The 15,067-nt window shown below is 42.9% G+C and overlaps 1 protein-coding gene across 8 annotated transcripts in view; it reads left to right on the top strand.

The window, feature by feature from the left end:
- SCUBE2 (signal peptide, CUB domain and EGF like domain containing 2) overlaps positions 1-15,067 on the top strand; it is a 60,187-nt gene that overhangs the window by 13,081 nt on the left and 32,039 nt on the right. For 7 of the 8 annotated variants that reach the window (XM_057507350.1, XM_036930955.2, XM_057507353.1 and 4 more), the window contains 6 exons: positions 3,443-3,568; positions 5,540-5,656; positions 6,440-6,529; positions 11,380-11,496; positions 12,394-12,516; positions 14,920-15,036. In XM_057507350.1, coding sequence (XP_057363333.1) covers positions 3,443-3,568; positions 5,540-5,656; positions 6,440-6,529; positions 11,380-11,496; positions 12,394-12,516; positions 14,920-15,036 — 690 coding nt within the window. The remainder of the gene's footprint in view (positions 1-3,442; positions 3,569-5,539; positions 5,657-6,439; positions 6,530-11,379; positions 11,497-12,393; positions 12,517-14,919; positions 15,037-15,067) is intronic. The other variant, XM_057507351.1, reaches the window with a different exon arrangement.

Genomic DNA, 15,067 nt, shown 5'->3' with positions numbered 1-15,067 from the left:
GATGGCTCTCAGCACCCCTAGCCTGCTTGTCCTCCGTGTTTGGGCAGGGTAGTCGCACAGGGCTCCAGCCAGGCAGATCTCTTATCTCAGCAGGTGGGGCCCTTGACTGCATTTGGTCTGAGGCAGAATGAAGATGCCAGCAGCAAGAGTAAAGTGCATCTCCAGGCGTCTCCCCTTCGGTGGCTCAGTGTTGCCTCCTGGGAAGTCACTCTGACTTTCTCTTCAGGTGGGAGGGAGGTGGGGGCCTGGAGCCATTGCCTGGATCCCACCCTGATCCTCACAAAGCAGCTCTCAGTGATTAATATCATCTCCTACTGTTGTGCTTCCAGGGCAGTGGCTCAGCTGCTTTCGCCCCTCCAGTGAGCTCCCCAGACTGATTACAGACCCAGGCCCCTCATAAGAGAAGTAAATACAGAAGTAGTTCCTTTCCACAATCCGCATTTTCTAACTTTTCTACAATTCAGACATTCTTGAGTCCCCTGAAGAGTATTTAAAAATGAACATATTTGTCTGGAGCTAAAATTAAAATCCAAGAATTCAAGTTGTGGCCTGGAAGTGCTCTCTGTGATTTTCTGTTGTTTCAACCCGATTGCTCGGCGAATCCATGGAAGTGTGAGCCGACAGACTAGAGCAGTGTGTAACTAAGACCCCTCTGTCCTCCGGTTTTTATCTTCTTAAGTAGAACAATCTGTTCTACTTAAACGCTGTTCCTTTGGGATTTCTTCCTTGGTGTGCACATGAAACCCTTAGAAACTGTATTAAAATAGACTTTAAAACCCACAGTGGACAACTCTAAAGATGGTTGTCCATGTCTAAAGATGTCTAAAGATGGAAAGAACATAACACTGCAAACTAGTATATTCTAGTGTTGAAATTGTTGTTTTAAATGATTATTTACTAAGCATTCTTCAATAAAAAGGAACATAATAGCCGATTCAGAGGGAAAGCTTAAACTATTGATTTTTTTTATCCTTAGAGATCCCAAAGCTCTGGTAAAGAGACTGTGTGTTCTCACCCATGTAATGGGGGTAGGCCGGAGAGAGACGTAGCTCCCAGCCTGCCTTTGTCCCTATTCATGGGTGCTCAGGCTCTCAAAATGAGCATTCCTCTTTTGTTCCGTCTGCTCTGAGAATATTTTTAGAGGTTTGCATGGCTGCCTTTTTAGAGTAGTGGGGAAGGTGTCAGGATAGTGAGGAAGGGGCTGTGCTCTCAGCAGGGCCTGTTTCTCCCTGTTAGGGAACGCTCCTGGCCCTGTTTGCAAGGCATGTTTTTATTCAGTTCCCAGAAATAGTCTTCAGGGACACCCTGGGCCTGGGGACCATCAGAATGGGGTATTTCTAATGTTTCTGAGTTGTTTCCCTGCTGGCACACTCACAATTTTTTTTTTTTTTTTAACAATCTTAAACATTACTGCGAGGCCAGTTTACAGGGCAGAAACATGACCAGACCTCCCAGTGTGGACCAGGTCCATTTGCTTCCCCTAACAGGGGCCTTGTTTAAGTCAGGGTGCTCTAAAAAACTTTGGGGTCTCCTCTCAAAAAGCATTCACCATTTCTAAAGCCATTTAAACCTCCATTATTTTCTGGTAATTTTAGGTCTACCTTGACAGGATATGACAACAGTGGGGGCAACTTTTTGTGTATCCCTACAGCATCTGGTACACAGTCAGTTCTTGTGAAATAGTTCCTGTGTAAATGAACTGTTCTGAGGCAGTAACAGTCATGTTGCAAATGTCTTAGCAGACTTGTAAGCAGAGTGCAAAGCAGCTCACCTGACTGGGAGCTTCACGGGCATCACTGCGGCCTTTCCTGGGCACTGTTACATTTGCCCCTAGGTGCTCCTGGCACCTAGTATTCCAAGTGCTCTGCTGGTCCAGGGACAAACTTGATGCTTGCTAGGCCTTCCCAGGAGAAGACGATGCTGGTTCTGGGGGGCAGCTCTCACCTCCAGGGCCATCTCGATGTTACCAGGAACAAGTAACATCTTTAGAAATCACCAGTAAGAGCTAAGAGAGAGCTTCCCACTGACCCAGTGCAAGCCTCTTTCCATGTTAATTGCCAGCAGCCCTTGGCACGGGTGAATGAATCCCAGCAACTTCCAGCAGATTGAACGCTGGAGTTCAAACAGCTTTTAACTGTCAGATTAAAAACAAGATGGTTTTAAGAGAGTATGGGATGCATTAACTCTTGCGCTGTCTTTTGGAACAGGAATGACATCTGTTTGTATTAAAACAACTATTCCAGTTAAGCCCAGATCAATGGCTCTGTGGTGAGAATTAGAGGGAGGTAACTTTTGACTTCATTAGAACGAACTGGCTAAGGTTTTAGGGGCACAGTACAGAACAGTGTGGATCCTAGAGAAGTTGAATGAAAATTTATACTCATGTTTAAAGCAGTGCTACTCTCAATATTAGAAAGTGTCTTGTTGTAGAGAACCAACAAGAGCAAAACCCCTGCTCTCAAAGATATTTTAGACTTGGATTGCACAAATGCAAAGAAGCACCATGGGAATACACACTCAGCAGTGCAGTAAGAGCTGAGCAGGGGTTTGAGAATACTCGTGGGTATGCTACCAGCTCCTCCAGCATGATGGCAGGTGGCAAGGTCTCAAAGAATTGGTTTTAGGAAGAGATGTGATGCTGGCAAGCACATGGATGTATACTTTGCTGTGACCTCATCATTTAGATGCATGTTAAACTATCCAGGAAAATAAGCCCCTTCCTATTACTGTTACCACAAGATCAGGCCTAATGAAAATTATAAGAATACCTGAAAAGAATTTTACAGCAGCTAAATGGAGCCACATGGATGAGGTCTCTGTTCCCTCTGTGGTTGTGTTGTTGTGCTCCAAGCCTGCTGAGGGAGGGCCAGGGACTAACTGAGGGTCACAGAAGAGAGGTCCCTGGGCAGGTGTCTGTGACGGCAAAATGCAGTAGTCACAGTCACTTCCAAAGTGTGGGTTTGGTGGGGCTAGAGAGGATGGTTGACCTTTTCTGAAAATCATCTTGAAGGGTATGTGAGAAAGTTGGGAATCTTCATCAGTCTATCTGCAGATTTTCTCGGAGAGATTCACCTCTTCTCTTTGCATTCTTGACCACGGGTGACAACATGGCAGAGATGAGAGTCCGAGGCTGAGTTCCCGGGGTCCGCAGGCTGATTCCATGCCCAGCGGAGCGCTCCTGAGAGGGCTTTCTTTTGAGTGTATTGGGAGTGTTCCTACTTCTTTAGAGGGTTGAAATATCATATCTCTTGGTGACATAAGAAAATTTTCATATCTCTGTTAATTGGCTTGGCTTGATTTTAATGACATGGTCTTTTAAAATGTGGGGCTCCCGGAGACCCAAGCAGGCAGGTCTGCAGGCCACCAACCAGCCTTTGTGGTGCCCTGGGGCTCCAGAGTCTGACCTCAGCCTGGTTACAGGCTGCACGCTGCTGTTTTGCAGAGGGTCTGAGCTGCATGAATAAGAATCATGGCTGTAGTCACATCTGCAAGGAGGCCCCAAGGGGCAGCGTCGCCTGCGAGTGCCGGCCTGGTTTTGAGCTGGCCAAGAACCAGAGAGACTGCATCTGTAAGTACAGACTGGCCCACACCAGCACTGGGAATGATCCTACCTACCCTGGAGGTTGTCTCCTGCAGCCCAGTCTCAGAAATGCCACCTCACGGTGCAGCAGCAGCAGGGAAGGCAGCCAGCTCCAGACCCTGACCTCCGCCGGGTACTAAATTCATTGCAGAAGGGCAGGGAGTGATGTTTCTTTAAGTAGCCAATTGAAAGGAAATGAAACTTAGGAGTAAGGAGTCTGAATGTTGGGGGCTGGGTCTTCCTGTCCCTGCAGAATAAAATCACACTTTCTCATCTGGCAAGCTCCAGCTCTTTGCTGCCTGGTTCTTGCTTCTCGAATAAGCCTTATCTGCCTCCTTTGCCCAAACACCAAACGCCTTGACATTTGGAGCAGCCCACACTCTTTCATGCCTCCAAGCTCTGTTCCAAACCCTCCTCCCTCTTGGCTTGGTGAATTCTCACTCATCTAATGTCATGCCTAACTTCTAATAACAATGAAGGTAACCACTACTTTTTGGGGAGCATTTACTGTGTGTGAAAGCTTGTCCAAAGATGTGCCATATTCCATTTAATTCTTACAATCACCACCCTATAAGCTAAATATTATTATCCTCATTTTTGCTTGAGAAAATGATGGAGAAGGTAAAGCAACAAGGTCACACAGACAGTAAGTGGCCAATTGGATTCAAACGCAGGTCTGCCTAACCCCACGGCCTGTGCTCTTCATCACCATAGGCTTGTGCTCTTCGTCACCATGCTTTCCCACTTCAGAAGCCTTCCACCAGGGCAGCTCTTTTGTATTTTGGCTTCCAGAGCCCCATTCACTCTCCAGTCATAGCGCATGACTCTCTGGGTTGCGCTGTATATTCAGGTGTCTGTCTCCCCAGCTGTGAGCCCAACAAGTCGGGGACCTTGTCTTATTTTTGCCTCTCAGTCTTCTGGTGCCTCCATAGGGTGTGCTCGCTGTACGTTTGTTTGATAGCTGGGGCAATGAATGCTGTTCACAGTCTGGACACAGCCTTCCCTCAGTCATGAAACACAACCATGAAACTCTGGCAGATAACAGGAAACAACCAGCCACTAAACATGTTCCTTGAATTAATTTAATTAAAAGCATCCACTGTCTATGCCAGAGAAAATGCTAAGGAAAGAAAAAAGATATGGAGTTCTGCCACATACCTAGTTTTCCTCACTTTTTTCATATTCCTATTCAGTTGTCCACGTGCAGACACAATTTTTGCATAACTGTAATCACAAAATATGTACTTGGTTCTTTTAAATTAGGAAAATTATAAATGCCTGTATGAGAATTCAAACAGCCCAAAGTGTGTAAAAAACACATATAAGCTGCACCCTCCCATTTCCTTTGCCAGAGGTAACCACTGTCCAGTGTGATGAATAGATAATTTCATAGTTGGCTTTTTTTTTGCTTGTTATTAATGAATTCATACATAGTCTTTGTAATTATTGGTTAATGTTGCATTAATTGTGTACAAAGAGTCATTATTTCCTCTGATTACTCTCCCTTCTAACTAATCCAGATGGAATCTTATGAGAGAAATGCTAACACATACGTACACATTAACTATTCTCTGTTTAGACATAAAGTACTATAGCATTTCCAAAAATCCTAGTACAGCTGTGTTAACATGGAAACTTCTCCTGCTAGAGCAAAGCAGTAGTCTAGAATCTTTTGGTATATTTCCCTTAAATAGTGAAAAATCCCTCCATCCCATCTCCACCTTGCTGTATAACTTTGCTCAAATCTGTCGTTCAGCATTTCAACTACTCATATTGCCACCACTTGTTTATAAAGACAGGCACAGAGTCTGAGTCAGAGTTTTCTCTTTTTTGCCCAGTGCTTAGCATGTACTTGGTGCTCAAATGTTAGCTGAATGAAAACCAAAGTTCTTCTGGAGCAAATGCGGCCCTAGCTGCAGAAATGTCAGTGCTTTCTGTATCAATTCATTTTCCTTTTAGTGACCTGTAACCATGGAAACGGCGGGTGCCAGCACTCCTGTGAAGACACAGCTGAAGGCCCGGAGTGCAGCTGCCATCCACAGTACAAGCTGCTCGCAGATGGGAGGAGCTGCCTGGGTGAGTGGGGATCCCCAACTGGATGAGGGTCTGCCCGAGCCTGCCAATGGCTAACCTGAATCCTAACACCTAACTCTAATCCGTAATCCTAACCCTAACCCCAAAGCCTAATCCTGACTCCTAACCCCTAGCCCTAACCCTAACCCTAAGCATGGGCATCCTTTAGCACCAGATAAAGGTGTTTCCAGGGCATTTGCCCCCACAGTGGTCCCCTGTGTGTCACATGTGCTAGAGGGAGTGGTCTGGGCCTGGGGTAGGTGGTCCCTCTCTCCCTCTGAGAATGTGGAAAACCCTTTCTCCTCTCCTGGACTAGGCTGCTGCTGAAGCTATGACACATCCCAAGGGGCCAGGGTGACATGAAGTGAAAGTCTAGCTGTTTGTGATGACACAGTGGTCTTCACAGTCAGCAGGTGCCAGGGATGTATATTTCTGGCGGGACGCCTGCCCTGCCCTTCATGGCCAGTGCTTTGCTAGCTCCATCTCACAGGTCCCCAAGCCCAATATCCTTTTTGTCCTGGGCTATGGCTTGCGTTCCCTAGTGTCTCTTTGGTCAGTGCAATATACTTCAAAAATCTTTTCTGCATTTAATGTTTACCAAGTTTCTGCGGCTGTTTAACATGCTGTGTTTCTCACAGAGCCTCATTATGACACATTTTTATCAAGTGAAAGAGTCATGTATCTCACCTTGTTGTCATGTCTGGATTTCAGCAGAAGTGGTTGTACAGGGGATGAATAATCTGACTCATTCAGACTGGGAACTGTGCTGTTTTGCATCTCTTGTAGAGCAAGAGGACACTGCCCTGGAGGTACCAGAGAGCAATGCCACATTAGTGGCGGATGGGGATAAACGGGTGAAACGGAGGCTGCTGATGGGTAGGTGCTTCACCTACCCTCCCCGGGCCCCTGTTACTGCTCCATTCTGTCTCCAGCTTACTACATGCCCACTCACCCTTCGACCAGCTAGACCAGGGTCAGCAGCTCCTGCCAAGCCCCAGGGTGTGTCGTTCTTTGCCCACTGCTGTTAATTAGTCATCACCAAGACCCCTGGCAGGCCCAGCCATCAGAATAACCGGTTAGCGTCCGAGTGCCGCCTGCTTGGCTGTAGGTCTGGGGAAAACTGCTCTGAGCCTCCGTCTCCTGGTCTTTCTTTAAAATAGAAGTGGTAAATCTACTTCTTAGAAAGCTCAGTTAAGATAATAATATGCGAAAGTGCCAGAGTCCAATGCTTGGGACTGAGTGGGTGGTCCGTGAATGTCAGCTCCCTTCCTCTAAGGAACTGACCAGAGAGCCACGTTGGGCAGCCCCTCACTTAGCATGGTGATTGGTCTGCTTTTTTGTCCACTGAGTCTTCTCTCTCTGACTCCAACTGATCTTAACGGCAGAAGAGATGAATGGTGAAGAGTGGTACTTGGCTGTGGGACATGGGAAGGTCTGCCAGCAGGTCCCACAGTGGAGCTGGACATGAGAGCAGTAGAGACAGTGCCTGTGGGACTGGATCAGATCCTTTGACACATTATTATTCTGGAGAAAGCTTGGCTTGATGGAAACAAAACTGACTTTTTGAAAGCTACTGGCTTCAGCAGTCAAGCAAGATATTGGGCAGCTGTTGGTTACTAGGCAGGTGATATTGCTAAACTCTAATCTGACCATCTGTTCTTAATCTCCTTAAATTAAAAGAATACTTATGAATAATATAAAAACTTAAAAAATTTAATTAGTTCTATTAAACTTGTAATGAAATGTACTATTAACCTCCCATTTCCTCATCCCATTTGCCAGAGGCAACAGTTTTTCCCTCCCTCCCTTCCTTGCATAGAGTTGACATAAAATATTATATTGGTTTCAGGTGTACAACATAGTGGTTCAGCATTTATATACATTATGAAATGTTCACCACAATTAAGTGTAGCTACCATCTGTCACCATCAAACTTATTATAATATTGATTATATTCCCAATGCTGTACTCTACATCTCTGTAAATTTATTTATTTTATGACTGGAGGTGTAAAATCAATTTTATACCTTTAGTTTATGAAGTTTGTACCTCTTAATGCTCTTCACTTATGTCACCCATTCCCCTTCCCGTTCCCTCTGGCAACCACCAGTTTGTTCTCTGTATTTATGAGTGTGTTTCTGTTTTATGTTTGTTCATTTGTTTTTTAGATTCCATGTATGTGAAATCACACAGTATTTGTCTTTGTCTGACTTAATTCACTTAGCATAACATCCTCCAGGTCCATCCATGTTGTTGCAAATGGCAAGATTTCATTGTTTTTTTTTATGACCAAATAATAGTCCATTGTCTATATGTACCACATCTTTATCCTTTTATCTGTCAATGGACATGTAGGTTGCTTCTATATCTTGGCTATTGTAAATAATGCTGCAATAAACATAGGGGTGCATATATCTTTTTGAATTAGTATTTTCATTTCTTTGAGTAAATACTCAATTTCTGGATCAGACCATATTTAGATTTTTAATTTCTTGAGGAAGCTCCATATTGTTTTCCACAGTGGCTGTACCAGTTTATTTTCCCACCAATATTCCCAACAAATTCCCACATCCTCACCATCACTTGTTTTTTCTTATCTTTTTGATATTAGACATTCTGACTCGTGTAAAGTGATATCTCATTGTGGTTTTGATTTGCATTTTCCTGATGATTAATGATGTTGAGCACCTTTTCATGTGTTTGTTGGCCATCTGTATGTCATCTTTGGAAAATTGTCTATTCAGGTCCTCTATCCATTTTTAAATTAGATTATTTGTTTTTTGGTGTTGAATTTTATGGGTTCTTTATATATTTTGAATATTAGCCCCCTACTGAATGTATCATTTGCAAATATATCCTCCCATTCAGTAGGTTGCCTTTTCATTTTGTTGATGGTTTCCTTCCAGAGGCAATAATTTTCAATTCTCCTATTTGTGTCTTCTCCTGACTTCCCATTCCCCCATATTTCTGAAAAATGAAGTACACACATTTTTCTTTTTTCAACTTTCTTGAGATACTATGCAGTTATTTCTTAATATGTCAGTTTTAGATACAGCTTTTGACTTTCTGCTACAAACACTATTTTAACTCTCTCCTGCCCTCCTCCCCCAACACACACAGACGTACACACACTCTCTTTTTCCCATACCCTTAATATGGTTTTATCACAGTTCAAATCAATATTGTATGTTTGCATTATTGTGACCTTGAATATCTAAACATGATTCACCTAAGTCATGTAATGTGCTATTATATTTTCTTGTTTGGTTAGTTTTCTACGCACCTCTTACAGGTCTTCTGCAATTTCTGACAGCTATAAAACCTTTCCACTGTGTTCAAATACAGCAGTTAACTTACCAATTCCACTTTATTCTTAAAAAGGCTCTTCTGAGGCTCACCCTGCTAGAAGGGCCCAGCTCCCTGGGGCTGCCTAGCCCTCATCCAGGCCTTTGCCAGCACTCTGCTGCTTTGGTTTGACCCTGGGCTTCTCCTCTCTTCGTTCACCCAGATAGATACAGATTTTTAAAAACATTGCTCTCCTGAAAATGCCTTTACATTCTACTTGTATTGAGAATTGGGCTGAGTATATTTTCTGAGTTGGAAAGAGTCTTTTATGAGAGTTTGAAATAATTGTTTTTGAGCGTTGCGTTCAGCATTGTTTCATGAGGTCTAAAGTCATTTTTTATTCTCGAGCCTTCGTTTGGAACCTATGAAAGCTTCTCTCTGGATGTTTTCAGGGTCTTCCTGTTCCTGGTGATCTGAATTTTGCAGTGACGTCCCTCACTGTGAGACTTTTCCCACCTGTTCTGCTGAGCACTCAGTTGGTCTTTTCAATATGGATGTTCAAGTGCCCTGGTTCCAACACATTTTCTTCTATTTTTTTCTTCACAAATTTTCTCCAGTCCACTGTCTCTGTTCTTTCCACTCTGGAACGCCTATTAGTTGACTGTTGTAATTTTCTTCTCTTTTCTCTTCTTTATGTTTTTGTTCTACTTTTTTGGAATATTTTTCATTTTCTTCTTTACTCCTCCTACAGGATCCGTTTTAAATTTCTGCTTTAATATTTTAATTTTTTCAAGAATTTTACTTTGGTCTTTTTGTTTTTATTTTTATGGATGCTTTCCTTATCTCTCTGAGGAAATTAATTATAAGGTTTAAAAATTTTCTCTTTTATTCCCTGTGTTATCTTTGTGTCCTCCAAGTTCCCTTTTCCCTGTTGGTTTGATTTGGTGCATTTATTTCATATTAGAGGGTTTCCTGAAATGTCTGGTGATTTTTGGCTGACTTTCCATTTTAATAGTGAAATACTAAAAAGCCAAGAGGACATTCTGTCAGATGACGGGCTTTATGCTTGGGTGATGAGGCGATAACTTGGTCATTTCATTTGGAGATCCTCAGATGCGTTATCTACAGGTCTTCTCACTTAGGCAGGTCAGTTTAGCTAAAGAGGAATCCTTGAACCTCAGGCCTGACTGCCTACATTCTCGGACTGTCCCTGAGGGCCTTCCGTTCCTCCTCTGGTGCTCCAGGTGCCCTTGTTCTCCAGGACTTCTCTCATCCCACTTCTCCAGAGGATAGATTTCTCTGCTGTAGCCCGAATAAGGAAAGGGTAGTTACCTGGCTGTGCACTTTAGGAGGGGATCTGGGCGCTTATCTGTTTGTTTTACAGACTCTCAATCAATCTTCCTATTTTTAATTCCATCCCCACTTCTGCCTCTGAAGTAACTCAGTACCTCCAATTCCTAGGCCTTCCTGCGGCTCACATGAGCTTTCCACTTCAGACTGCTAGGGTTTCGTTTTCTGCTGCCTAAGCTACTGCCCCTCTGTTGACATGCCACTGCCAGAATATTTGACATCTTTCATCTGCTGTCTTCTCTTCTATTTTCTTTGTTCTTAAGGATTTGTACTTTAAAAACATCTATTTACAATCATTTTAGTGAAGTTTTGAGAGGAAAGAGAGATAGACATACATGTCTTATTTTTCATATTTAAGAGAAATAAGCTAATCCCCCCCTCCCCCATCCCAGGGCTGTATGATGAGGTAGCCATGGAAGTCAAAACAGGTTTCTGGATTCCTAGATGCTAACAATTGAATGGATGTTGAATAGCATTTGTCCATTACCTGGCATAATTGTAGGAACTGCAGAACTAGAAGGCCATTTGCTTATGGTTCCTGATCTTGAGAGATGCACTTTAACAACTATGGCTGATTTTCATGTAGTTTTAACAGGCCTTTCTCTTTCAGGGAAGGGTAAACATCTCATCTGAGTTAATTGGCAGTTGCAGGGATGAAGTCTTTGGTCTGCAGCAAGGGAATGGTTGGGGTGGGCGATGCTCACTCTCTCTTGCTTTGCCCTGTTCTGCACTATTCACATCTAGCCTGCCAGACGTGGTCATATAGCAGACCACTGGCTGTAGATCAACAGAAATTTTTCATGGCTTCAAATCTGCCAGTGGAGGGGAAAGGCTCAGCAGGTTGGGTGGGGCACCTTTACCCACGGCCAAGCTTCCTCGGGAGATGACACTTGTGTAGATGGGTGGGAGGAGCCGCCCCCCCCTCTTCCTCTGTCTCACCTGCAGGTGGCAGAGACTTGTGAGTGCCCTACCCTGCTTCTTGGCTTTCATGAACTTTGCCAAGTATTAATACCGCCACCAATATCCCTTTCTCCCAGCTGTAGCAGCACTTCTTTAGCAAGCTAACTGCCTTTTTCTTACCTCCTTGTCAGAAACGTGTGCTGTCAACAATGGAGGCTGCGATCGCACCTGTAAGGATACCTCGACAGGTGTTCATTGCAGTTGTCCCGTTGGATTCACTCTCCAGGTGGACGGGAAGACCTGTAAAGGTAGCCTGCTAATGTGTGGGGAAAAGGCAGCTCTTCCCCTCCACGCCTCCTGAGCGACCTCAGGTCTGCTTATGATTCATATTGATGGAAGCTTTTCTTCCCTGGGCCATGAAAAGTTATAATTGAGTAAGCTTAATTAGAACCAACTTAATTACACTAACTGCTGAGAAGGTCAGCTTCTACAAGCATCAAATCAATCAAAAAGCAGAAGTTCAAGGAAACCTTCATTTGAAAGAGATAATATCAACATATCATAAATAACAGCCTAGAAATTATTATGTAAATAATAGCCAAAATTACTATCCAGATAACTTAATGAATAACTGTACTACTAACTTTAACTAATGAATGGAGACCCCTATGATGTGCTAGTATTTCATGGACAAGAGTACAAAGGCTTAGTTCTTTAACATGATAACAAGTAGGTTACCAGATGAAACTATGAAAAGAAAAGATTAAATATCAAGAATCTTTAAAAAACATTGAAGCTATTTGATCATAGTGTAATTTGCCAAAACAAGTGTTCTAGTTCCTTATAATTGTAATCATTAAACTAAAATGGAAAGTATCCTGCAGGGAGCCATCTCCTCTAGAGAGAGCAGAGCATCTAGACTGTAACAGGACATCATCATTCTGTCCCATAGCTGGTTTCCTTAGTGCTAGTCAAGGACAGTTGAGTCAGACTTCACAAAGGGACCAGGCACTTGTCTTTCAAACTTGGGTAAGCCAGACAAGTAAACATGTGTAAGATTGAAAACATCAGCAAACTTTCTTAAATGCTTTCATGGATCTGTTTTTGTTTCAGAGAATAACAAAGCACACACAATAGCACTTCAGGGATTTGTGGAAAATGAGGCAAGTATTGCTGTCTGATTTGCTGATGCTTGCCTGTTACAGATATTGATGAGTGCCAGACCCACAATGGAGGCTGTGATCATTTCTGCAAAAACACCGTGGGCAGTTTTGACTGCAGCTGCAAAAAGGGATTTAAATTATTAACTGATGAGAAATCCTGCCAAGGTATGTGCTGAAACACAGCTGTGCTGTGCAATGCCCGCTGCTTGGAGCAGAAAAAACGAAACCCCACCCTGGCGGAGTCCATTCACTGGGCGTCCTGATGGAGTCATTAACCCAGCCTCCAACCCATGCTCCACTTATTTCATCTGTTAGGTAGAATAAAAGCACTGATATAGCTTCCAGGTGTATTTGGAAATTAGGCTATTAATGATCAGAGAATACCTCAGAGAACACATCTGGTGCTATCACAGCAGAGCTCATTGCTCAGAGCAGAATGGATCAGAGTGCAGGTGGGACTGTGTTAGGGTGTTGGGATTGTGAATGATTTTCCTTCTCTAAAATTTCCTTTAATGTTATGGATTTTATAACAAAACCTGGTGACAAAAATATGTAGATTTAGTTAACATACTTTACCTTTTCCTGGCAAAAAGTTGGAGCCAATGCACAAACAAGGTCATATACCAGTTGGTCTCTTCCTTTTAGCCCTTGTTTGAATGGCCAGCTTTTGGTGCCTGGGGAGAGGGATCTGGGAGGTGGAGGAGAGACCGGTCCTTGGGCAGGACTGCAGACCCCTTCTCATATGTATCCCTCCCTCCCACATAAGGCATGTGGCAAGGAAACCACTCTGGGTAGCAGTTGTTGAAAGTTGTAACTGTTTTGGGTGGGGGGCATCATTTATATTTTCTGATGAGCACCTTTTATGCTATAAATATATAGGAAGAAGTTCTCAGGAAAGATGGGCTGTCAGTTATTCCTGTTCCATTTCTGGGAGTAAGAACAGCCTAACTTACTTTGTTAGAAATCCCAGAATTAAATCAAAACCAGAAAATAATATCTGATATCACTTCAGATAATGAAGATGTAGCTTATCTTTTTTTTTTTTTAACTTATGGTGTGAATCAGGTTTCTCTCTTGGTTTTCTTCTTAATACATAACTTGTCAGGCAGTTCAAGTATAACTCCCTTTACATTCAGCGAGTTCATTCAAGATGATTATTGCCTGGGTTTCTTCCATTTGACTTGGAAAGCAAATTTGCTGTTCCACATAATATGTCATAATGTATAGAGCAAGAAATACTATTTAAACTTTGCAAACACATTAAAAAGGAATTAGAGAAGTGACCTCATTATTTTTGGCAAAGCAGAAGCCCATCTTGAGCAGCCAAAGTCAGCTACTGAACTAGTTCACTTTCTTAACTGTCTGATATGAATAACAGAATTCATAGAGTGACATCAAATACTAAGAAAGAAAAGGCTTTTTTCTCATTTTTCGCTGATCAGTCTTGATGAACAAATATTTGTAGAGAACAAGTTTACTGAAGAAGTTGCCAGGATTTCTGGGAAAAGCTAAGGATGGAGAGGTTTTGTAAGAATTTGCCCTTTTTTATTTCTTTTTTTTTACATTTCTTCAGTTCCTTCCAAATGTTTGTTTTTTATTAAAGTAGTTTCTTGTGGTGTGTTTGGTGTTGAAAAAGATCTTGCTGTGGTCGAGTTGGCTTCCTCTGAGTTCTGCACTGGTCCTGGTTTATCCATTTGGAGACACAAGTCATAACTGTTAAAACCCTCCAAAGTGTTGAGGAAGTGAAGCACTGAAATTTGAATCTACAGAAAAGATGTCAGGATCTGACCAGTGAGGAACAGATGATTCGATCAACATATGCAGCCTCCTGAGGCTAGTTTCCATGACCTCAAGTGAAGCTAGGCGTGCCTCTGTAATGAACCAGGACAGGAGACTGAACGGTGGGGAGGAACAAAGCTAAGGGACTGGTCAAGAAGCTCCAGCTGGGAGCTTAAACACCAAATATCAGCATCTGTAATAGAAAATTACTGAGGACTTTATAGCATAAATGCATTATTTTAGTGCAGAGGACATTAAAACCCAGGATCAAATGGCCTCCTAGGGCCAGAAAACTATTTCTGGAAAGATCAGAAAGAGAGAGGAGCCAGATTTATCTCCAACACAACCCAAATGTTTTCTCCTTTCAGTTTGCCACAGCTCAGAAAATAAGTATTGCTGTTTTACCATTAGTAATGTAACACCAATGATACATAGGTTTCACCTTAAGAGTTTACAAAAGCTTTCTCAGGTATATTATCTCATTTGGCTTCATTTAATATATTAAATTACTTAGCCCCGCAAATAGCAGGCTCATCTCTGAGATCCGGCGAGATTGTAGGGGAGTACCATTTGCAACAGAATTCAGAAATAAGGATCCTGGCTGTGAGTATACTTGTGGGCTGCTCAACAGTTTCTTTAACACAAGGGAGCAGGAGAACTGATAGATAACTTTATATTTTGTTTGTGTTGTTTTTGTTGTTGGTCAGTCACTGGTATTATTGTGAACATGTTCCCTCCACTCCTCCCTCGGAGTTGGTTTCAGCTCCCCTGTCCCTTTGAAAATTACAGATGTGGATGAATGCTCTTTGGACAGGACCTGTGACCACAGCTGCGTCAACCACCCGGGCACATTTGCATGTGCTTGCAGCACAGGGTACACACTCTATGGCTTTACCCACTGCGGAGGTGAGCAGAGTGCCCCGCTCTGGTCAGGAGA

This window comes from Manis pentadactyla, chromosome 9 (genome assembly GCF_030020395.1).
Source record: "Manis pentadactyla isolate mManPen7 chromosome 9, mManPen7.hap1, whole genome shotgun sequence".
Taxonomy (NCBI): Eukaryota; Metazoa; Chordata; class Mammalia; order Pholidota; family Manidae; genus Manis; species Manis pentadactyla.
Note: the sequence above shows the minus strand (reverse complement) of the source record. Positions and strands in the feature narration are given on the sequence as shown.